Source organism: Rhinatrema bivittatum, chromosome 1, assembly GCF_901001135.1.
Source record: "Rhinatrema bivittatum chromosome 1, aRhiBiv1.1, whole genome shotgun sequence".
Classification (NCBI taxonomy): domain Eukaryota; kingdom Metazoa; phylum Chordata; class Amphibia; order Gymnophiona; family Rhinatrematidae; genus Rhinatrema; species Rhinatrema bivittatum.
Genome location: NC_042615.1, coordinates 505,349,233 through 505,373,837, shown reverse-complemented (window position 1 = coordinate 505,373,837; position 24,605 = coordinate 505,349,233). Strand labels below are relative to the sequence as shown.

General features: G+C 48.6%; 1 protein-coding gene across 3 annotated transcripts in view; it reads right to left on the bottom strand.

Moving 5' to 3' along the window:
- The window catches only part of UBA1 (ubiquitin like modifier activating enzyme 1), a 265,897-nt gene that overhangs the window by 107,778 nt on the left and 133,514 nt on the right, over positions 1 to 24,605 (bottom strand). For all 3 annotated transcript variants that reach the window (XM_029610608.1, XM_029610599.1, XM_029610616.1), the window contains one exon: positions 14,485 to 14,650. In XM_029610608.1, coding sequence (XP_029466468.1) covers positions 14,485 to 14,650 — 166 coding nt within the window. The remainder of the gene's footprint in view (positions 1 to 14,484; positions 14,651 to 24,605) is intronic.

Below are 24,605 nucleotides of genomic sequence, written 5' to 3'. Positions count from 1 at the left end.
GGACAGACAGAAGTCCAATGTTACTAGGACCGCGGTATTGGCTTCCAGAATCAAGAGGACTAGAAAGGAAGGCTGTTCAACGCGAGACTACCCCTTCGGCAGGGACATCAAAGGTGGCCCGTGACAACATCCAAGCATCAGAGATCAGCACCCGACGTGCCAGCAATCTCCTCTGGAGAAAAGGCAGGGAGCTCCACCAATTGATTAACATGAAAGGAGGAAACTAACTTTGGCAGAAAAGAAGGGACCGTATTTAGAGAAACTCCCGAATCAGAGAATCGCAGGAAGGGCTCCCGGCAGGATAAAACCTGCAGCTCGGAATCCCTCCTGGCTGAGCAAATAGCCACAAGGAATACAGTCTAAAGCGTGAGGTCCATGAGCGTGGCCCAGAGGGGTTCAAAAGGTGCCACACAGAGAACCCGTAAGACCAGGTTAAGATTCCAAGACGGGCAAGTAGCCCTGACCAAGATTCCAAGACGGGCAAGTAGCCCTGACCATAAGAAATCAAACTACATCCGGATGGGCGGCCACCGAGTAACAATTAAGCCTGCCCAAGAGGGAGCCGAGAGCCAAAACCTGAACCCGCAAGGAGTTGAAAGACAACCCTTTAGAGAGCCCATTCTGAAGGAAGGAAAGAACCAGAGAGACCAGGGCCCTGCACATCGATACCCGAGCCTCCACGCATTTTAATTCCCACATTTTAGCACCTAACAGCCCTATAGCTTCCCCCATCCCCTGGTCCGACCACTTCATTATCAATGCCCTTATTTCTCTAAACACCCTCGCCATGGCCTCACAAAAACAGAAGAAAACTCTTTCCATAAATCCTGCTCCTCTGAGATCCTTACTCTAGCATTTGATAAAGCAGCTATGAACCTTGACCTCTCCAACCCAGATGCAGCTTTGCACTCCTGGAACATCACCAACACTATAGCCGATGAACTCTGCCCTATGACCTATAAAGAAATCCCCAGCTCAGACACAGATAAACCATGGTATACCAACGAACTAAAAAAAAGATAAAACAGGATCTCAGATCTAAGGAACGCACCTGGCATAGACAACCTTCCCCCTCACACAAAGCAGTAATCAAACACACACTGCACAATTACCGTCAAGCCACCCTCCAAGCCAAACGGGACTTCTACTCTTCCAAAATCCATGATTATCAATTCAACGCAAATGCTCTATTCTCTTAAGTCCCCGTCCCCCCCCACGAAGAAAACTAAAAAAAAAAATGTGAAGAACTTGCAAAGTACTTCCATAATAAAATATCTAATATTCTCCTTCACTTCCCTAAGCAGCCCACCCACACTTCCCCACTCCCCAATGGCATCACCCTTGGAGCCCTTGACCTCACAACATCCCTGGAGATAGAAAACATCTTAAAAAAATGAAACCAGCCTCCCATCTCGCAGACAATCCCCTCAAAATCCCTACTGTCTATACCCACCATTATTGCCAAGTCCCTAGCTGATATAATAAATTGCTCACTGACTTTCAGCAAAGTACCAGACTCCCTTCAAAAAACCTACCCTCGACCCCTTTGACCCAGCAAACTACCGGCCTATCTCCAACCTGCCACTCCTCTCCAAGATCCTTGAAAAGGCAGTCAACATTCAACTCACAGATTACCTCGAGGACCATGATATCCTACACCCATCCCAATTTGGCTTCCGTAAAGGTCGTAATACTGAGAATCTCCTCTTAGCAAGCACAGACACTATCCCCATAGGCATGGACCAAGGGAAATCGTTTCTTCTTGCCATCCTAGACATTTCAGCAGCATCTGACACCGTTAACCACCAAATCCTTCTTTCCCGGTTGGCAGAGATAGGCATCTCTGACACAGCACTCTCATGGTTCACCTCCTACCTCACACAGAGAATACATAGTAAAAATTGACAAGTTCGAATCTTCCCACGTCCCACTTTCGCAAGGCATTCCAAGGTTCTTCCCTTTCCTCCACCCTTTTCAATATCTATCTTCTGCCCCTCTGCCACCTTCTCTCTGACCTAGGCCTGAACTTCTTATACACCGATGATGTGCAAATACTTATCCCCATTCAAACCACACTCCTTGCAATTCTGGGAATCTTGCCTAGTCTCAATTAACTCCCTACTATCCAACCTTCACCTAGCTCTTAACACAGCAAAAACGGAAATCCTCTTCGTTTCTAAGCAACTAGAACCCACATCTCCCTCCACCTCTCCTCTCTCCACCATAACCCACACCCCTCCGTCCTCGGTAAGAGATTTAGGAGTTACCCTAGCCCAACACCTTAATTTCAAGCCTCACATTAAGTCCTTACTGAAGGGGGGTTTTTACAAGCTCCACATCCTCAAAAAGTTTAAGCTACTTCTCCATGCCCAGGATTTCTGCCTAGTCTTGCAGATGACTATCCTCTCTAAATTGGATTACTGCAACTCCCTGCTCCTTGGCCTCCCATGCTCAACCATCAAACCCCTACAAATCCTTCAGAACGCCATGGCAAGACTCATAACCAACACGCATAAGACAGAACACATCTCCCCTATATTAAAGGATTTGCACTGGCTACCCATCCCTTTCCGCATTCAATATAAAACCCTCACCATCCTCCACAATTCGCTCCATAAAAATAAGTCCGCATGGCTCAAGGAAATGCCCCACTTCCGTTCCTCTAAGTGCCGTGCAAGATCCGCCCTCGCTGGCACCCTGCATACCCCTCCCCTCAAAGCTGCACGCCTTACCACTTCCAGAGAAAGAGCCTTCACTATTGCGGGCCCCACCCATCTCAGTCTTGAACCCTCCTTACACACTTTCAAAAAAGGCATCAAGACATGGCTGTTTAAGCAGGCCTACCCAGATGCTAAACAAACATAGATCCCGTCCCCCCTCCACAATCCGTCCTTCGCCCAGTATTTTATTATTTATGCTTATGTAGTTTCCTGCAGCCTAACATGTCTAATACCTCATCCTATTTACTCTGCCCCTGCTGAAGTAATTTTTAATTGAACTGATGTAAATAAGTTACCTTATCATCATGGTTGCTCCTCTACGTTTTATTTCTACCCTATTCCCCTTCTCTCTTTCTTTGTCCCCACCTCTTCCCCCTTTTTTTCTTGCCTGCTCCCACTCTCTGCACCCCGTTCATTGTAATTCCTCCTGCATTGAGTTAATTGTAAACCGGCGTGATGTGTTTCACGAACATCGGTATATTTAAAAGTTCTTAAATAAATAAAAAAGACTGGGAATCAGCCCTCCCCGCCATCAACTCTCTGCTCACTGACAACTTCCTTGCCCTTAATACAGCAAAAACAGAGCTTCTAGCCATTTCTCCCAACTTCATCATCAATCCCCCTTCAATCAATTCCCCTACACCCCCCAATACCTTCTCCTCTCACGTCCGCAGCCTCGGTGTCATCATAGATAATCAATTTAATCTAAAAAAAATTCATAAATACAACCCTAAAAGATGGCTTTTTCAAACTACATACGTTAAAAAAAACCTCAAACCCCTACTACACCTTAATGATTTTTGCACTATACTACAAGCTATTATTCTGAACAAAATTGATTACTGCAATGCCATTCTTCTAGGTCTCCCAAAAAGCACAATCCAACCCTTACAAGTTCTCCAAAATGCGGCTGCCCGCATCCTTATGAATGTACACAAAAATGACTATATCATTCCAGTACTCAAACACTTACACTGGTTACCCATAACATCCCGGATACAATATAAAACACTCACTTTAATTCATAAATCCCTCCATAACAATGATATGCAATGGTTCAAGGAACACCTCTACTTCCACAATACTGCCAGACCCACTAGAAAATAACACGCAGCTACCTTACACACTCCCTCACACAAATTGATGAGACTGAAGTCCACTGCTAACCGTGCCCTCTCCACTGCTGGCCCTTCTTTATGGAATATGCCTCATATTCTGAGACAGGAACCATGCTATAAGAAATTTAAACAGAACCTCAAAATATGGCTCTTCAAGCAAGCCTTCACTTGAGCTATCCCTCCCCCCCGCCTTCCCCTCCCCTTTCTATTTTTTCGTTAGTTACCTTACCTCCTCTTGCCTTTCCCTTCCCTCGCAGCCTATTGTTTCTCTCTCTCTCTCAGCCACGGTATAAATGCTTTCAGCTTTTTATGATGGTCTACACCACCGAGTAAATATACCTTTCAAAAAGTTTAATTCCTCGTTTACCTAGCCAATTGCATGTTTGTATATATTTTGTCATTTATCGACGACATTCTTTAAATACTGTTATACATAGTAATGACTCCCATAACAGTCACTTTGACTACCTAGCTATATAGCCTGCTTCTGAAATGTTGTTCACCAAGTTATATGTAAAGCCTGTTGCTGAATTTACTGTTTCGCTGTAAACAGATTAAAAGTTCTGAATGATTATTGGTATATAAAAACCACAAATAAATAAAAATAAATAAATATCAAAAACCCTCCAAACCCGAACATAAGAAAGATGTCTAGGTTTTACGGGCCCACAACAGCGTGGAAATCACTTCCTCCTTATAACTCCTCTTCCTCAGCCGCTCAAAAGCAAGGCCGCAAGACAAAAGCGATCTGCCTGATCTAAAAATACTGCACCTTGTCGCAGGAGGTTGTGGAGGTGAGCGAGACGAAGAGGGCCGTCAGACGCGAGATTCACGAGGTCCGCAAACCACAGTCTCAGAGGCCACTCCGGCGCTAGGAGAAATGACCGGCCCATGGTGAAGTTCTATCCTTCTGAGAACATTTCCCACCAGAGGCCAAGAAGGGAATACGTAAAGGACGTTGTTGCTGGGCCAGGACAGGACCAGAGCATCTACGCCCTCTAAGCAGTGTTCTCTCCTGCAGCTGAAGAACCGAGGAGCCTTCGCATTCTTCAGGGTGGCCATCAAATCCAAGTGGGGGACCCCCCTCCTACAGACGACTAGATCCATCGCCTCGCCTGACAAATCCCACTCTCTGGAGTCAATATGCTGACTGAGGAAGTCTGCTTGCACATTCTCTTTTCCTGCAATGTGGGAAGCTGCCAGGCAGTCCAAATGGCTCTCCGCCCAAGCGAACAATAGGCTGGTCTCCAGGGCTACCAGGTGACTCCTGGTACCCCCTGGCGATTGATGTAAGCTAGCGTGGTGGCATTGTCTGAGAGGACTCCCACCACTTTGCAACGATCAAGGGAAGGAAGAACTTGAGCGCCAGTCGAACTGCCCAGGCCTCCAGACGACTGTTGTGCCTTTTGGATTGGAGACCAAGAGCCCTGCGTCGATTGAGACTGACAAATCGCTCCCCAACCGAAGAGGCTGGCATCCGTCGTCACAACAATCCACTGGAGAGTCTCCAGGGGCATGCCCCTCGACAGGCTGGTCGAGAGAGAGCCATCACTGCATGCTGATGGTAGACTCGGGAAGTGGTAGGGGCACCCGAAACTCCTCAGAGACCCGCTTCCAACGGGCAAGTAAAGCTTTCTGCAAAGGACGCATATGCGCAAACGCTCAGGGCACCAGATCTATAGTGGAAGCCAGAGAGCCCAGAACTTGAAGGTAATCCCAGGCCGTGGGAATCGACAGAGATAAGAGATGCTGTACCCTGCTGCATGAGCTTGAGTGCACGGACCTCGGGCAGGGAGACCTTGGACACGCAAATGTCGAAACGAGCTCCCAGAAATTCCAGAACTTGAGAGGGCAGGAGGTTGCTCTTGGAGTAGTTGACTATCCACTGACCCCACCCAACTGACCGCCATCACACAGAGCTGCTCAGACTTCGCCCGGATGAGCCAATCGTCCAGGTATGGATGGACCAAGACCCCCTCCCCTCCGGAGAAAGGCCACCACCATCACCTTGGTGAACGTGCAAGGGGCAGAGGCGAGCCCGAATGGGAGAGCTTGGAACTGAAAAAGCCGGCCCAGTGTGTCGAAGCGAAGATACTTCTGGTGTTCCTTGTGAATCAGGATGTGAAAGTAAGCTTCTGTGAGGTCGAGCGAAGCCAGGAACTCGCCGGAGCGAATGGCCACAATGACCGCCCTCAGGATTTCTATCCAAAAATGGGGAACCTTGAGCGCCTGGTTGACTCTCTTGAGGTCCAGAATTGGTCAGAAGGAACAGTCTTCTTGGGGACGAAGTAGATGGAATAGTGGCCAGATTCCTATTCCTCTGGAGGAACAGGGACTACGGCCCTGAGTTCCAGGAGCCTGTCAAGAGTCTGGCACACCGCTGGCCATTTTTGACTGCCACAAGGAGAGGTCAGGAGGCTGTCAGGAAGATCCCGAGCAAATTCTAACATGTAATCTTTGTCGATCACGTCGAGGACCCACTGATCCTTGGTAATTTTGGCCCATTCCCCAAGACAAAGGGACAGACGTCCACCTAAGGCAGAAGCGAAGGAATGGGCCTGCCTCATCTTATTGTGAGGACTTGGCGGTGGATCCCATGGAGATTGCCATCCCAGAACGGTTGACGTCTTCGAAAGGAATGAGACCATGCCTGCGATCTGGAAGAGGCAGGATGCTGAAAGGACCCCCTTGTTCTGTTGTACCTGCCCTGATCCTGGAATCGAGAGCACGAAGGAAAAAAAGATTTTGACTGTTTAGGGCGGTCCTCAGGATGCTTTTGAACCTTGTTATCACCTAAGGATTTAATAAGCTGTTCCAGGTCCTCCCCAAAAAGCAACTTACCCTTGAAGGGGAGAGTGCCTAACAGACTTAGAACAGGAGTCTGCTGCCCAGTTACGCAGCCAGAGGAGCCGTCTGGCAGAGACCGCTGAGACCATAGCCCTGGCCTGCATCCGGAAATCATAAAGGGCATCAGGCCCATATGCAATCGCACCTTCGAGCAGCTCCGCTTGTTCGGCCTCTGCAGACAGGAGGTCCTGGGTACTGAGTAGCTGTTGAACCCACCTGAGGTTTGCCCGCTGCATGAGACTGCTACAAACCGTCGCCCGAACACCTAAAGCCAGCACCTCAAAGATCCTTTTGAGATGTACTTCCAACTTGCGATCTTGAAGATCCTTTAAGGCTGTGGCCCCTACAACCGGGATGGTGGTGCGTTTGGTGACAGCCGACAAAGCATCAACCTTGGGGACTTTGAGCATCTCAAGAGCTGTATCCAGGAGGGGATATAACTTATCCATTGCCCTGCCCATGCGGAGATCAGTCTCGGGAGCCTCCCATTCCCTGAGCAGAAGCTGCATAAGCATAGGATGGAAGGGAAAAGTACGGGACGGAGCCCTCAGACCCACCAGGACCAGGTCAACGGTACGGGAGGAGGCGGCAGAGGCAGGCCCTTCTGCAGGCACATCAATTGCAAGTTCATCCAGAAGAAGAGGAATAAACAGGTCCAGCTCCTCCCGCTTAAGCAACCTCAAAACCCATGGGTCATCTCCCTCCACTGGAGGATTATAAAGGGAAAGATCCAGGTCGTCATCTGGATCGGGCAGCGGAGTGGGAGGAGGAGGGTCAGGTGGGTCCAACCCACCAGGTATAGTCCTGACCCTATAGTACCCTGGGAGTCTGGGATGCCAGAGCCCTGGCTAACAACCAAACGAGGGATTTTTGCCGGTGGAGGGCCCGGAGTGAGATCCTCCTGCACCTCCAAGCTTGCTAAAAAAAGACTTGTGTAAAAGGAGCACAAACTCTGGTGAAAAAGGAGTATGTGCTCTGCCGGACTCCTGGGGGGGGGGGGGGGGGACGGACGACCCTCGGGGAGGGTCAGAATCAGCATCAGGCGATCCCATAGGGCTTAAGTCAGGCGGTAAATGACAAAAATCCGGCTTCCCCCCCCGTCTGCTGCGAGGTCCGGGCACAAAATGGCCACCACCCCCATGGTTTTTTTGTGTGGAGGACTGCCTGGATGCATGCTTACCAACCCAACCTCAGGTCGTCGACTTCAAAGGAGCCAGGGAGGGTCCCTCCCCTCCGAGCAGAGCCTGGTGCGGGAGAGCCGCAAGGCAGGCTCCCCGCAGGCAAGACAAAACACTGACCTCAGCATCGGGAAGTCAGTTATGTGTGAAGCAGCTGAGCCTGATTGCTGAGAAGCGGGGAAGCCGAATGAACAGCCTCGAGTTGCTGCTTTCCCTGCCAGATGGCCCGGAGCCGTGAAGAAAGGAAAATTGGTTCTTACCTGCTAATTTTCGTTCCTGTAGTACCATGGATCAGTCCAGACCCTGGGTTATGTCACCAATCCAGCAGAGGGAGGCAGAGAAAACATTCTAATGACTGATGTATACCCTGGAGCACCACCTGCAGCCAATCAGTACTGACCAGAATCAAAGCAGAAATTTAACTACTAACATTAACTAGCTATCTAAACAGGAGAACGAATTTCCAACTCACAAATTCTAAATGGAAGCAGAATCCCCCCAAACAAATCTTGGGAATAAACAAGAAAATATTAAGAAAAACAGACAGCATGAAAAGGCAGTTTAATCACCCAAACAGTGAACGAGCGGACTCTCCGAAAAGATAAATATAATACACAGACATAAAGGGTGGGCATCTGGATTGATCCATGGTACTACAGGAATGAAAATTAGCAGGTAAGAACCAATTTTCCTTTCCCTGTATGTACCTGGATCAGTCCAGACCCTGGGATGTACCAGAGCTGATTCAATTAGGGTGGGACCCAGAGAGTCCCGCTTGGAGAACACTCTCCGAAGGCTGCCGAACTTGGAGCGTGAACATCCAAGCTGTAATGACGAGCAAAAGTATGCAACGACTTCCAAGTCGCTGCTTTACAAATCTGAGGAGAAACTGACATTCTGCCCAAGAGGTAGCCTGTGAGCTAGTAGAATGAGCTCTCAACCCTTCAGGAAGGTCACGACGAGCTAGAAAATAAGCTGAACGAATTGTCTCTTAACCAACAAGCAAACGTAGCCTTCGAAACCTTATGACCTTTGCGAGGGCCACTCCACAAAACAAACAAATGATCAGACAATCGAAAATTGTAACTTCAAGATAACGCAACAGAGCTAGTCGTACATCCAATTTTTTAAGATCCCTAGAGGAAGGATCCAAACGATCTAAACACGGAAAAGTCGGAAGCTCTATGAACTGATTTAAAGGGAAAGAAGATACTACCTTAGGTAAAAAAAGATGGTACAGTCTGTAATGAAATTCCTGTATCAGAAATTCTAAGAAAAGGCTCTCTGCAAGACAAGGCCTGCAACTCTGAAATTCTACGAGCTGAAGAAATGGCCACAAGAAACACCACCTTCAATGTCGCATGATTAAGGGGTTCAAAGTGAGCCGAACACAGAGCCCTAAGAACCAAATTCAAACTCCAAGCAGGACAAGGATTCCGAAATGGACGTAGATGTTGCGCACCTTTGAGAAAACGCGCTACATCCGGATGCGCAGCCAAGGATAATCCCTGAACCTTACTACAAAAACATCCAAGCGCTGCCCCTTGTACCCGTAAGGAACTAGAGGACAAACCCTTGGCTAATCCATCTTGTAAAAAAGAAAAGATATTGGATACAGAAGAGTGAACTGGATCTACTTGATACTCATTACACCAAGATTCAAAAACCTTCCACACCCTTGCATAAGCCAAAGATGTAGAAAGTTTTCTAGAACGCAATAAAGTAGTCACTACAGCATCTGAATAACCTTTATTCTTTAACAGATGCCTCTCAAAAGCCATGCCGCTAGAGAGAAGCGTTCGACCTCTTCCAAACAAACTGGACCCTGAGACAGAAGGCACGGAAGATCTCGAAATCGAAGGGGACCGTCCAGTGCTAGTCTGACCAGGTCCGCGAACCACGGACGGCGTGGCCACTCCGGAGCCACTAAGACAACTTCGATCCGACGCAGAACCTTGCCGATCAGAGGCCAGGGAGGGAACATGTAGAGAAGAACATCCCTTGGCCAAGGAAGTACCTGAGCATCTACTCCTTCCGCTCCTCTTTCCCTCCTGCGGCTGAAGAACAGAGGGGCTTTGGCATTCTGAAATGTGGCCATGAGATCCATTGCCGGAGTGGACCATCTGTTGCATATCCTCGCACAGTTCCCACTTGCCTGGGTCGAGATGATGCTGACCGAGAAAGTCGGCTTGAAAGTTGTCCATCCCAGCAATGTGTGAGGCTGCGATGCTGAGCAGATGTTGCTCCGCCCAGGCGATCAGCTGTTGTGCTTCCTGAGCTACCAGGAAGCTTCGGGTTCCTCCCTGACAGCTGATGTACGCTACCGTGGTTGCATTGTCGGAAAGAACCCGTACCGACTTCCCACAAAGGAGAGGTTGAAGAGCGATTAAGGCTAAACGAACCGTTCTGGTCACTAAAAGATTGATTGACCGACCACTGCGCTTCCTCTTTGGACCACTGACCCTGAACAGATGTATTCTGACATACCACTCCCCAGCCTGAAAGACTGGCGTCTGTAGTGACCACAGTCCATTCCGGAATCTCTAGCGGTACATGTCCTTGAGATTCGCTGTCTGTAACCACCAATCTAGGCTGAACGAGCAGTCTCTGTAAGAGGAAGGGGAAGGTGGTATAGTTCCGAAACCGGATTCCAGCGTGAAAGCAATGCAGACTGAAGTGGTCTCATGTGCGCAAAGGCCCAGGGAACCAACTCCAGAGTAGAGGTCATTGAACCTAAAACTATCAAGTAATCCCGCAAACAAGGAAGAGGAATAGACTAAGTCTCGAATTTGTGATTGAAGCTGGAGAAGGCGATGCTCCGGAAGGAACACTATCCCTTGAAGAGTGTCGAACTGTGCACCCAAAAACTCCAGAAATTGGGAAGGTAATAGGTGACTCTTGTCTTCGTTGATCACCCAGCCTAGAGACTGCAAAAGGCTGATTACCCTGTTGATTGTATAATAACAAAGGGATTCCGACTTCACTCGAATCAACCAGTCGTCCAGGTACGGATGTACTAACAGGCCCTCCTTCCTGAGTTGAGTGGCCACCACAACCATTATCTTGGTAAATGTTCTGGGAGCTATGGCTAATCCGAATGGGAGAACCCTGAATTGATAATGTTGCCCTAGAATGCAAAACCTGAGAAACTTCTGATGATCGGAACGAATGCAGATATGAAGACAAGCTTCGGTGAGGTCGAGAGATGCTAGAAATTCTCCTCTGTGAACCGAAGCTATGACAGACTGAAGAGTCTCCATCCGGAACTATGGAATCCTGAGACAACGGTTGACCCTTTTGAGATCGAGAATGGGACGAAAGGTTCCTTCCTTTTTGGGAATGACGAAGAAAATTGAATAACGACCTTTCCGATGTTCTGATGTTGGAACTGGAAGTATAGCTCCTAGGTCGCTTAAATGCTGTAGAGAGTCTTGGATTATGAGACGCTTTTGTAGGGAAGAACACGGTGAAATTAGGAACAGGTGGTGAAGTCGAACAAAATCTAAAGCGTAACCTTGATTTATCACTGATAGAACCCATTGATCCGATGTACATCTGGCCCATTCTCCGTAAAACAGAGACAGCCTGCCCCCTATGACAGGAACCGGAGAAAGGTCAGGCCTTATCTCATTGGACAGACTTTGTGCTTCCTGAGACTTGGGAAGTTCCAGGTCTACCAAAGCGGTGGCCATGAAAGGACTGAGACCAATTCTGTTGTCTACCTGAAGGCTGTTTAGCTGGAGGAGCCGGACGAGAAGAACGAAATCTTCTGTTAGACCGAAAACTAGAGCGAGATGAAAAAGCTTCTAGGTCTAGGATGGTCCTCTGGCAATTTGTGAATATTATTTTCCCCTAGGGACAAAATTAAATCTTCCAATTCCTTACCAAATAATAATTTTCCCTTAAAGGGTAAAGCCCCTAATTGAGCTTTAGAGGATGCGTCTGCGGACCGATTCCTCAACCAGAGAAGTCTGCGAGCCGATACAGAAGCAACAATAGAGCGAGCAGAGGTCCAAATGAGATCATATAAAGCATCTGCATTATAAGCAACTGTAGCTTCCAGTCTACCAGCCTGAGCAACTTCCTCTTCAGAGAGGGAAGAATTGCTTTGTAAAGCCTGGACCCATCTTAGTCCAGCTCGCAAAGCCAAGCTACTACACATGGCCGCCCACACACCAAGAACAGAAACCTCAAAAATTCGCTTAAGCTGAACCTCCAGCTTACGATCTTGGAGATCTTTAAGAGCCGTAGCCCCAGTTACTGGAATAGTTGTTTTCTTAATGATGGCTGAAACAGCGGCATTCACCTTAAGAAATTTTAAAATTTCCAAAGCTTCCTCAGGTAATGGATACAATTTTTCTATGGCTCGTGCTACCTTAAGCCCCAACTCAGGAGTATCCCACTCCCTGTACATAAGGTCAGTGAGAGAAAGATGAAAAGGAAATGATGTCGTGGGACCTCTAAGGCCAAGCAACACTGGGTCAACGCCACCCATCCGAGAATCCTTCACTGGAGCCTCGAGACCCAATCCCAGTAAAATTGCTGGAATTAAGGGACTAAGTTCATCTCTTCTAAACAGGCAGACTACTTTGGGGTCATCCCCATCCGCAACATGAGGGTCTGAATTAATACTCAAAGCAGGGTCTTCATTTAAATCCCCCTCCGGCAAGGACTTGTCCGGGATAGGTAAAGAGCCATGCTCAATCATCTGAAGAAGAAAAAACTGTCTGATCCTGACCCTGACAAGGGGACGCTTCGGAGCTGACCCCACTCCCAAACCCATGGAACTAGCCCTTTTAGAGCAACATGGCTTTAACCTCTGTTCAGATGAGAGACTCTTATGTCTCTTATGAAATTTCTTAGATTTGTAAGCTTTGCGAAGAAAACGAAGAAAATCCCCTGAAAAGGCAGAAGAAGAGGAAGAAGAATCTGAAATCTCCTCCAGGCTTTCAGCCGATAAATATGGCCCTGTTTTGCGTGGCTTGTCCCCCCCAGGGACCGCCGGCTGCGGAGACAGCGTAGGCGGGTCAGAAGCACCCTGAATAGCTTGTGGTGTCACCACCCTCAGAATAGACAGCAGTACCTCAGTTCCAGCACTGCAGCGAAATGAGTCCGGGGCAGGGGAGCAGCTGGGCCGAGGTTTTGGGGCCGCGTGAAGTGGCCGAGTCCCTTTTGTTATCGGCAAACTTGATGAGCCTTCCACCCCGGGGAGACAGGATGAACAGACTCTCCCTGGAGAGACGCGCGCATCTCCACAAGCGCGGCAGGCCGCACCTCGCAGCATTATAAAGAAAAAACGGCACGAAATAAAAAGTATGAAATAAACTAAAAAACTAAAAGAAACCCCAGCAAAAAACAAAGGCACGGGCCCACCGAACACCAAAAGGTAAGTAAACAACGATTCAGCTGTGAAGAATTGTTTTTATTTTTATTTTTTACCTGACCAAAATGCCGCGGCCTCCAGGAGCTGCTCCAAGTAGGGTGAGTGAGCCAGGCCCCCCGGTATCACCCCTGCCAGGAGTGGTTGCGGGGTTCAAAACCTCCCCAACTCCGGCAGGAGGGATAGTCCTCCCAGGACTTGGCAACCTCCCGGGAGGCAGTGAAATGGCTGTGAAGAAAAACTTTTTTTTTTTTTTTTTAAATAACTTAAATGAAAAGAACAGGCTCTCTTCAAAAGAAAAAGAAAGTCTGCAAAAAATTAACTCCTAAACTACCTGACTAAAAAATAAACTACCACAGACTGCAGGGGTTAGTGACGTCCACCTCTGCTGGGAGACAGAGAAATACTGATTGACTGCAGGTGGTGCTCCAGGGTATACGTCAGAGTCATTAGAATGTTTTCTCTGCCTCCCTCTGCTGGATTGGTGACTTAACCCAGGGTCTGGACTGATCCAGGTACGTACAGGGAACTGCCTTATTCCAACTTTTACACTGAAAGTAAAAAATTCTGTTGTGTCTTTTTTTTTTGAGAAACAGCTGAACAGGCTGAAGGGTTTGTGCCACAGCAGAGGAATTAAGACATCTCTGCAAAGGACCCGAGGAATAATCACATCTAGGGTTTTTTTTTCCCTTGAGTAATTCAGCCTAGGTCTCTTTCCAGGTAGCCTAATTCCCTGCCTAGGGGTGGAACTGGTGGTCCAGTCACTCCCCCTCTTTTGCACTGGTAACCCTGAGATCTCTACAAGAGCCTGGAGATATCTCCAGAGAAAAGAAAAGAAAATTCACTGTTCCTGTATATATATTTTTTTAGAAATACTTGCTTGACCCAGTAAAGACAAAACAGAAGACTTCGCAAAAATAAATAAATATCACTAAGAAGAGGGAACCGCAGGTTCATCCGTCTGCATCTGGTGGAACCAGAGAAATACTGGGGGGGTGCAGGGTGAGCGCTGTCCTTATATGGGATGCCCTTTCAGTTTTTCTCTGGCTTCATCTGTTGGACAGGAGGCTCAACCCACTGTCTGGATTGATCTGGGTACGTACAGGGAACTTTACAATGCTCTGTAACCAGTAGCAACACTCTGTGCTGCAAGGAGTCAAAAGATGAGAAACAATCTATGGTTCAATTTACATTATAAGGCATCAGAGAAGAATATTTGCTCTCAGTTTTGTTTCACTCACTGGCATCCACATTATCCAGTGCATTGGTCACACCATCCAGGCCCTCAAAGAACTCATCATCGTAGATCTTCTCAGTCTCAGGTCCCACCCGGTTCTGGTGGCCTGTGATGCGAATATTTGGGTTCATCTGTTTCACAGCCTCAGCTGCTGTCTCAGACTTCATTTTCTGGAGGGGGGATTTGATAAAAGAGGCTGGTTGTCAAACTCAGGGAGCAGAAGCTTTTTGTAACACACCTGACTCATGTAATGCCTCAATGCTACCTGTAACACCCACTCAGGGGTTTACCCTGTGGTTACTTGGAGGGTCCTCCCAAGCACTGTCCAGGCCCTCCTGCACCTATGTACATGCTCCTACACTGGCAGCCTCCCACCCACTAGGTTCCTGCTTGCACTAGGCAAGTTCCCTGCCTGCATCTATCGCCTGGTACCCCACACAACCCAAAATACCCCACAGACGAAATACACAAAATACCGGGATCATTAATCAGTCCAAAACAGAGCTAACAAGTTTATTAATAAAAAGTAATAATAGTGAACAAAAAAAAGATTTAATCTACAAACAGGATTAAACAGAAAAAAGTAACTAAAAACTTTCAACAATTTATCTAGTACCTGGGGAGATCAGGAAAAAAATTAAAAATTTGGTTCTTACCTGCTAATTTTCATTCCTGTATTACCACAGATCAGTCGAGTCCTGGGTTTTACATCTCTGCCAGCAGATGGAGACAATTTCACTGACACTGTACTTATGTGCCACCTGCAGTCCCTCAGTACTGACCTGTGTCCAAGCCAATATGAGAATCTAAACTGTAATCACCAATTTTACCTCCTAAACAGAAGGCTGGTGATGTAATCAAGAAAACTGATCCATAAAGAGGATAAATAAAACCAAACAGCATGGTTCTCTGCAACATACACAGCGGAATGAGCAGAAGACTCCCTTCCTTAACACTGGGAGGGTCTCTGAACTCAACTGTGGTACTACAGGAATAAAAATTAGCAGGTAGGTATCAAATTTCTTTCCCTGAACGTACCCAGATCAGTCCAAAGTCCTGGAATGTACCTAAGCATCCCTAAACTGGGTGGGACCCCGAGAGTCCTGCTCACAGGACACTCACCAAAACTCTGAGGTCGGAGCTCCGACATCCAAGTAATAGTGTCTGGCAAAAATGAGTAGAGACTTCGAAGTCGCTGCCCTGCAAATTTCTTGTGGAGATACTTGCTGCGCCTTAGTCCAGGAGGCTGCCAGAGCACGTTTAATGTGTCCTCAACCCTTCAGGCACCGGGCAACCCAAAGATATGTACGTTGAACCAATTGCCTCTTTAAGCCAACGCGCTATCATAGTTTTTGATGCTTGACACCCCTTCTTTGGCCAGTTGTAAAGAATGAAGAGGTGATCTGACCTACGAAATTCATTCAAAACCTTCATATAATGCAATAACAACCAATAGACTAAGCTCTCTTGCATGAGGTGAGGCGTTGAAATCCAGAAACGCTGGAAGTTCCACCGTCTGACTGACATGAAACAATGAGATCACCTTGGGCAGGAAGGAGGGTACCATATGCAATGACACCCTTGACTATGAAGTCTGTAAAGGATCCAGACAGTCTGGATCTCCAAAATCCTCCTGGGCAAGCATATAGCAACCAGCAAGACCAATTTCAGCATCAAGTCCTTTAAAGAAGCCCTTCTGAGTGGCTGTAAAGAAGCTTCACACAATCCCTTAAGGACCAGGTTAAGGTTGCATGACATATACTCTTTCCTAACCGGAGGCCACAAATTCTTTGCTCCCTTCAATAAACATCTCACATCTGGATGTGCTGACAGATGGCCTTGCAAGCTACCTCGTAAACAGTTCAAAGCTGCCACCTGCACCCTTAGAGTTATATGCGAGATCCGTGACCAAATCTCTCTAAAGGAAGGTCAAAATATGTGAGCCCGTAGTATCTAGCGCATGTACTCCATTGTCACTACACCAGGAGTCAAAGACCTTCCAAACATGTGCATAAGCTAATGGCATGGAAGACCGCCCGGCCTGCAACAATGTAGTAATGACTGGGTCAGGATAACCCTTCTCTCTCAGTCTCCTCTGAAAAGCCAGGCCGCAAGACAAAAATCGATCCAGTTTTTTCAGATCAGGTGGACCTTGGTGGAAACTATTCAGATGACCAAACTGTGGAGGCCCATCTATGGCCTTGTTTACCAGATCTGCGAACCATAGGGGACAAGGCCACTCTGGAGCCACAAGAATCATATCACCTGAATGTTTCTCTATGCATCGTATCACCTTGCCCACTAGCGGCCAAGGAATACTGTACACCAGTATTTCCCAGGGCCAAGGAAACATCAGGGCATTGACATCCTCCACCCCGTGCTCTCTTCTGCTGAAGAAACTGGAGACCTGGACATTCCGTCTTGTCACCAAAAGGTCCAAGTGGGGAGCCCCTATCTGTCGCGTTTTAGATTCATAGCCCTTTCAGACAACTCCTATTCCCCAGGGTCCAACATCTTCAGACTGTGAAAGTCCGCCTGAACACTGGCTATTTGCTCCAAGTGCTGCTCTGCCCAGAGCATCAACGCCTGAGTTTCCTGAGCCACTGCCAACTCTTGTCGGTCGATGCAAGTCACTGTCGTGTTGTCAGACAAAACTAACCAGATGCCCACAAATTAAAGGCAGAAAACATGTAAAGCGAGCTTGACCGCTTTGGTCTCTGATTGATTCATAGACCAACCAGCCTCTCTGACCACTGGCCCTGCGCCAACCGATCCTGACATACCGCTCCCCAGCCCAAAACTGGTATCGGAAGTAACTAGCACCCAATCTGAACTGCCAGCTCTACAGCACATTTGACTGGCATGCAGAAGCCACCATGAGAGGCTCTCTGCCTTCTCCCTCGAGTGGAAGAGGAAAATTAAACTCCTCTGATAAAGGATTCTACCTGGACAGGAGAGCTCTCTGGAGAGGCCGCATGTGAGCAAAAGGTCAAGGGACCAATGCCAATGTCGAAGCCATGGAGCCCAGGACCTGCAAATAGTCCCATGATTTGGAAATCTGCAAACCCAGCAGGTGCTGGATCTGCCCCTGCAAGGTCCTCTCCATCAGGAAGACCTTCCCCTCCTGTGTGGCAAACAGAGCACCTAGATATTCTAGGGATTGAGATGGGGTGAAATGACTTCGCCAAATTCACTATCCAGCCCAATGACCGCAAACATAGTACTTTCTGCACAGATTACCAGCAGAGGTCCTCTGACTTTGCGTGGGTCAGCCAGTCAGATACGGGTGTACCAGCACCCCTTCCTTTCGCAAGGCATTCACCATCACCTTGGTAAATGTGCACAGCACTGTTGCCAAACTGAACGGAAGTGCTCAAAACTGGAAATGCTCTCCTAAAATCATAAAGTGAAGAAACTGTGCTCTTGCCTGATGGCTATATGGAGATAAGCCTCCACTAGATCTAACGATGCCAGGAACTCTCCTTTTCATATCGCCATGATCACTGACTACAGAGTCTCCATGTGAAGACGTGGCACCTTGAGGGCCACATTCACTCTTTTCAGGTCCAGAATTGTGTGAAAGGAACCCTCCTTTGGCACCATGAAGTAAATTCCGGTCCGTTGCTCTCTTTGCGGAATCGGTACTATGGCTTCCAACTGTTTGAGGTGATCCACAGTACTTTAGACTGCTACGCGCTTGGCGAGAGGACAAGGGGACACTAGTAAGGCGTTCCAAATGGTACAAGCAAATTTTAACGTGTAGCTATCTTATCACATTTAAGACCCACTGGTTCGAGGTAATCTTGGACCATGCCTTGAAAAAAAAGCATGAGACGCCCCCCCAACAACTGGTACTGAAGAGTGGACCGGCCTCACTTCACTGTGAGGACTTTGCAGCTCTTGCACTGTCCCTGGACGGCCTCCTGCCACCCTGAAAAGAATGACCCCAAGCCTGAGAGATTCCTATGGACTGCCTTTGAGGCCCACTGGACTCCCTCAAACTTCTGCCTTTCTTGAAACCCTAGGTTGAGTCAAGAAACCGCTTCTTTTAGGCTTGTCTTCTGGCAATTCAAGCACCTTGGATTCCCCCAGGTGATTCATAATCTGTTCTAGATCCTCACTGAAAAGCTTGCCCTTGAAAGGCAAAGCTCCCAGCTGCTGACCAATGTCTCAACCAAAGGAATCTTCTGGCTGACACTGCAGACATCAATCCTGGAGAAGGTTCTAATAAGATCATAAAAAGCATCTGCTCCATAAGCCACCGTGGCCTCCAGGCACTTAGCCTTTGCTACCACCACTCCTGATGTAGCCTACATGTCCTGCAGTTGCTGAACCTAGCATAAACACCCTGCTCTTGACACCAGAACTCAAACCTTCCAAATCCTGATATAAGAAAGGGAAGTAGTGGTCTTTCTAGCTTGTAGCAGAGTAGTAATCACAGGCTCCGAACATCCTCTTCCTTAAATCGGTGCCTCACAAAAGCAATCTGCCTGGTCGAAAATTGAACATAATTTCTGCCCGATCCTTTGAAATCCCGGAGTATGGCAGCGCTCCGGTAATGAACAAAATAGGCCCTTGACGAAGCAATGTGGAATATGTCAGAGCCTCAGGGGACCGTCCAACGTGAGATTGACCAGGTCAGCAAACCACTGACACTTGGGCCACTCTGGTGGCACCAGAATCACCTTCTCTGGATGCACCTCTACCCGGCGAAAAATCTTGCTGACTAGAGGCCAAGGAGGGAAGATGTAAAGGAGCACCGAAGTCTGCCAGGGGAGCATTAGTGCATCGACTCCTTCTGCCCCGTGCTCTCTTCTGCGACTGTAGAAGCACGGAGCCTTGTTATTCCAAAGCGTCACCATCAGGTCTAAGTGAGGAAGCCCCCACCTGCGCATGAGGTCCATCGCTTGGTCGGAGAGCTCCCATTCCCCAGGATCTATCCTTTGCAGACTTAGGTAATCTGCTTGTATGTTGTCTGTTCCGGCAATGTGAGACGCAGCTAGAAGAGCAAGATTCTTCTCTGGCTAGTCCATGAGTAGCTCTGTTTCTGCCGCGGCTGCTTGACTTTTGGTGCCGCCTTGACGGTTGATGTAGGCTACGGTTGTCGCATTGTTGGATAGGACTTTAACTGCTCAGTTGCAAAGGAGAGGACGGAAGTGCCTGAGTGCCAAGCGAGCAGCCCTGGTCTCCAAGCGATTGGATTGATGGTCCAACTCGCTTCCTCCGCTGGACCGACTGGGACTGACAGACTGCTCCCCAACCTGAGAGACTGGCATCTGTGGTCACCACTATCCATTGGAGAGCCTTGATGTCCACCCTGCCACTCAGGTGTTCTGGCACAAGCCACCAGCCAAGACTGCACCTGGCGGAATCGGTGAGAGGTAAGGGGACCTGAAACTCCGCCGACTTCGGATCCCAGCGGGCCAGTAATGCTTGTTGCAATGGTCTCATATGCGCAAAAGCCCAAGGAACCAACTCCAAGGTGGATGCCATGAACCTGAGAACCTGCAAATGGTCCCAAGGCGTGGGGAGAGGGAGAGCCAACAGTCGATGGACTGACAGCAACAACTTGTTGATCCGCTTCGGCGGAAGGAATACCTTCCCCCAACTGGTGTCGAACCAAGCACCCAAAAAATCCATGGTTTGAGAAGGAAGAAGCTTGCTTTTGGCCTGATTGACGACCCATCCGAGAGACTCGAGAAGACTGAAGACTCTTGAGACTGCTTCCATGCAGAGTTCCCGGGACTTCGCTCAAATGAGCCAGTTCTCCAGGTACGGGTGCACCAGAATACCCTCTTTTCGCAGGGCCGCTGCTACAACTACCATGGTAAACATGCGGGGCGCTGTGGCAAGTCCAAAAGGTAGGGCAGCAAACTGAAAATGCTTTCCGAGAATCTTGAAGCAAAGATACTTCTGGTGAGCCTTGCGAATGGCTATGTGCAAGTACGCTTCCATGAGATGCAAGGAAGTTAGAAATTTGCCGCTGCATACCACCGCAAGGACTGACCATAGAGTCTCCATTCGGAAATGCGGGATTTTGAGTGTTCTATTGACTCTCCTGAGGTCGAGAATCGGCCAGAAGGATCTTTCTTGGGAGCCACGAAATAGGAGTATCTTCCCTTTTTCCATTCGGCCTGGGGGACGGTAACTACAGCTCCCAGGGCAATAAAACGTTCGAGAGTCTGCCACACGATCTGTGCCTTGGTATGAGAACCTCAAGGGGAGACCATGAAGAGACATCGAAGAGGCTGAGCAAATTCCAAAGCGTAGCCGTGCTTTATGATGTTTAAGACCCACTGATCGGTTTTTATCCTTTATCATCTGCTCCAAGTCCTCGCCGAAAAGAAGTTTTCCCTTAAAAGGCAGAGAACTTAAATGAGCCTTGGAAGAAACATCTGCGGCCCAGTTGCTTAGCCATAAAAGTCACCTTGCGGACACCGCAGACGCCATAGTCCGGGAGGAAGTCCTCAGGAGATCATACAGGGCATCAGTCTCATAAGCCGCCACACCTCCAGGCGTTCTGCTTCTGCAGAGTCCTCGGGAGGAAGGTCTCTGGAGGTCAATAAATGCTAGATCCAGCAGAGGCTAGCTCGAAGCATGAAGCTGCTACATACCACCGCTCATATACCCAACGCTGAAACTTCAAAGATTTGCTTGAGAACTTAGAGCTTTCTGCCTTGAAGATCCTTAAGGGCCGCCGCCCCAGCCACAGGACTAGTGGTCCGCTCAGTGACTGCTGACACAGAAGTGTCCACTTTGGGAAAACGTCAACAGTTCCAGGGTATCCTCGAGCAAGGGGTAAAGTTTGTCCATAGCCCAACCCACAAGAAGCCCAGCCTCAGGCACATCCCACTCTCTAGTCATCAATTCCTGACCCATGGGATGAAAAGAAAATGTTTTTGCTGGGCCTCGTAAGCCCGCTAGAACTGGGTCCACCAAATCCTGGGGGAGCACAGTTTGCGGGAATTCCAAAAGGGCCCATGGAATTAACTGATCCAATTCCTCCCTTTGAAAGAGACAAACTACCTTAGGGTCGTTGCCCTCAAGGTGGGACGGCTTCCCCAGTTCTTCCTCAGGTTCCGTTCCTGAAGGAGGCGGCGGGACAAGAGAGGGGTCCGAAGAACCAACAGGTGCCCCGTCAGGGGGAGAACAGCCCGCAAGCGAGGAGCTCCGAAGCTTCACAACACAAAGGGAGGAGTGGGGGGGTCCTGGCGCTTAGGCAGCTTCTGGGGGGGCCCCGCAGAGCACCCCAAACAGGAAGGTTCAGAGTGCTGTGACTGAGTGGCCAGAAAAGCTTTGTGCATTAAAAGCACAAAATCCAAAGAAAAGGAATTGTCTGCCCCCTTCCCCCACCAGGGGATCGGGCAGTGGATCCAAAAAGTCCTGGTCATCAGAATAGTCTAGACTGGCCGGCCCGGGACAGAAATCAGGGGGGGATTCCCCTCTGGTCAAAGCACAGGCCCACGCAGCTAGAGAGTCTAAAATGGCCGCCGTTCCTGCGCGAAGCTGGAACGGAGCAGCCAGAGGCTCATGAGGAGCAGGGCGTTTTGGCGCTGCTTGGGTCTTATTAACAGGCTCCAGTCCCGAATCCGAGCTGCCTTCACCTCCGGAGAGGCAGCGTGAGAGCAAAGACCTGCACAGGAGAGGCGCGAAGCAGACTCCCCATAGGCAAAGCAGCGGTTGGACGCAGCATTACAGAAATCTAAAGAGCCGCGAGTAAAAAAAAAAAAGAAAGCCAGCAGTGAAAACAGACTGGCTGCCGAGAAACAACCCCGGCTGTAAGTAAAAAAAATAAAACAAAGGCTATCAAGAGGTTCCTGTCCATTTGCTTATTTTATTCTGTCTTTTTCCCCCCCAAAAAACGGACCGGGGGTACAAGAAGGGGGGGCCGGGACTGGAGCACCGGTATCTCCACCCCAGGCTTCTTACCTGTAGGAGCCCTGCGGGGGTCACCAACCCCAGCTCCTGAATCCTACTACCAGAGGGGATAGTCCAACTAGGACCTGCCTACCCCCTGGGAGGATTAGGGTAACCTGCTTGATCTGGTTGGTTTTTTTTTTTTTGTTTGTTTTAAGAGATGTACTTAACCACACAGAGATCAAGCCTGCAGGAATTGCCACCTCCATCTACTGGAGACAGAGAAACACTGAAGAGATGCAGGTGGTGCTCCAAGTTAGGAGGGGTGCTCTTCAAGTTTTTCTCTGTCTCCATCTGCTGGAAGGGAGATATAACCCACATTCTGGACTGACCCGGGTACGTACAGGGAACTAGATTAAGGTTCTAGGACGGACAAGATTTACGAACTGGAGGACGAAGATTCATCGTACCTCTAAGAAAACGAACCAGGTCCAGATGAGACGAAATAGAGGAACCTTCAATTTTGCCACAGAGAGCCCAGTTCTGCTACTTGCACTTTAAGAGAACTAAGAGATAAGCCCTTGGTGAAGCCATCCTGTAAGAAAGAATATTTCAGGAATTAAGGCCCTAAGAGGGCGAGAATTCCCCTGATGGAACACCAAGACTCAAAAATCTTCCATACCTGAACATAAGAGAGGTTAGTAAACTTCCTTCTAGACTAAATATGGTGACTACTGAGTCCAGGTAACCTTTCCTTTTCAAACGCCTCCTCTCAAAAGCCATGCTGCTAGACAAAAGCGAGCAGCCTGGTCGAAAAATATATGACCCTGTCGAAAAAGATTAGTCAGGTTGCCGAAGCAAAAGCGGGCCATCCACCACCAGGATGACCAGATCCACAAACCACAGACACCAAGGCCACTCTGGAGCCACCAGAATTACATATCCACAATGCTTTTCTATGCGACGTAGAACCTTGCCCACCAGCGGCCATGGAGGAAAAACATAGTAAAACTCTGTGAGGCCATGATAGAAACAGAGCTTCGACCCCTTCAGCCCCATACTGTCTTTGGCAACTGAACTGAAGGCCTTGGCATTCCGAGAGATCGCCATAAGGTCGACGTGAGGTAGACCCCAACGATCTCGAATTAACTGCATGGCTGTCAAGAGTTCCCACTCGTCTGGATCCAAGTGTGTGGACTCAAGAAATCTGCCTGAACATTCTCTGTTCCTGCAATGTGGGATGCTGCTAATCTCTCTAGATGTCGTTCCGCCCAGAGCACCAACCTCTGCACCTCTAGAGCCACTGCCTTGCTTTTGGTTCCAACCTGCCGATTTATGTACACTACTGTTGTCGCGTTGTCCGACAGAACTCGAACTGGACGATTCCATAGTAATGGCAGAAACTCCTTCAAGGCCCAGCAAACTGCATTGGTCTCTAGATGATTAATAGACCATGCAGACTGTCTCGTGGACCAGGATCCCTGAACCGAATGGGACTGAAACTGTTCCCCATCCAGAGAGACTGGCATCGGTAGTAACCACCATCCAATCGGGAACTTAGAGGTCCGCTCCCCGACAGATTGGAAGTCTGAAGCCACCATGACAGAATGTCTCAGCAAACCCTCGACAGGTAAGCAGATATGATATTCTTCCGATACTGGCTTCCAGCGGGACAACAATGCCTGTAGTGGTCTCATATGGGAAAACGCCCAGGGAACCAAGTCCAGCATGGAGGCCAACGAGCCGAGTACCTGTAAGTAGTCACAGATCTTGGGTACCTGCAATCCCAACAAACGGCAGATCTGGGTCTGAAGTTTCAAGATTCGATCTTGGGAAAGAAAGACACTGCCTATAAGAGTATCAAACCGAGCTCCTAAATACTCCAAAGTTTGTGTTGGTGATAGACTTGTGATTCACTACCCATCCTAGGGACTGTAGGACTTCAATAACTCTATGAACCGACTTGCGGCATAGACTGACTTGGCGCTGATCAACCAATCATCCAAATATGGGTGAACTAGAATACCCTCCTTTCGAAGGAAAGCTGCCACCACCACCAACCACCTTGGTGAAAGTCCGCGGAGTCGTGGTGAGACCAAACGGAAGAGCCTGAAACTGAAAATATTGGATGCCTTGTGCCCCCGGTTGCATCCACTCCACAACACAAAGATGATCCGACATACGGACACTATTAGTAACCTCCAAATAACAAGAGAATGTGACGCACGTCCAGCTTCCTCAGATCTCTCTACTGGGGATCGGTACGAT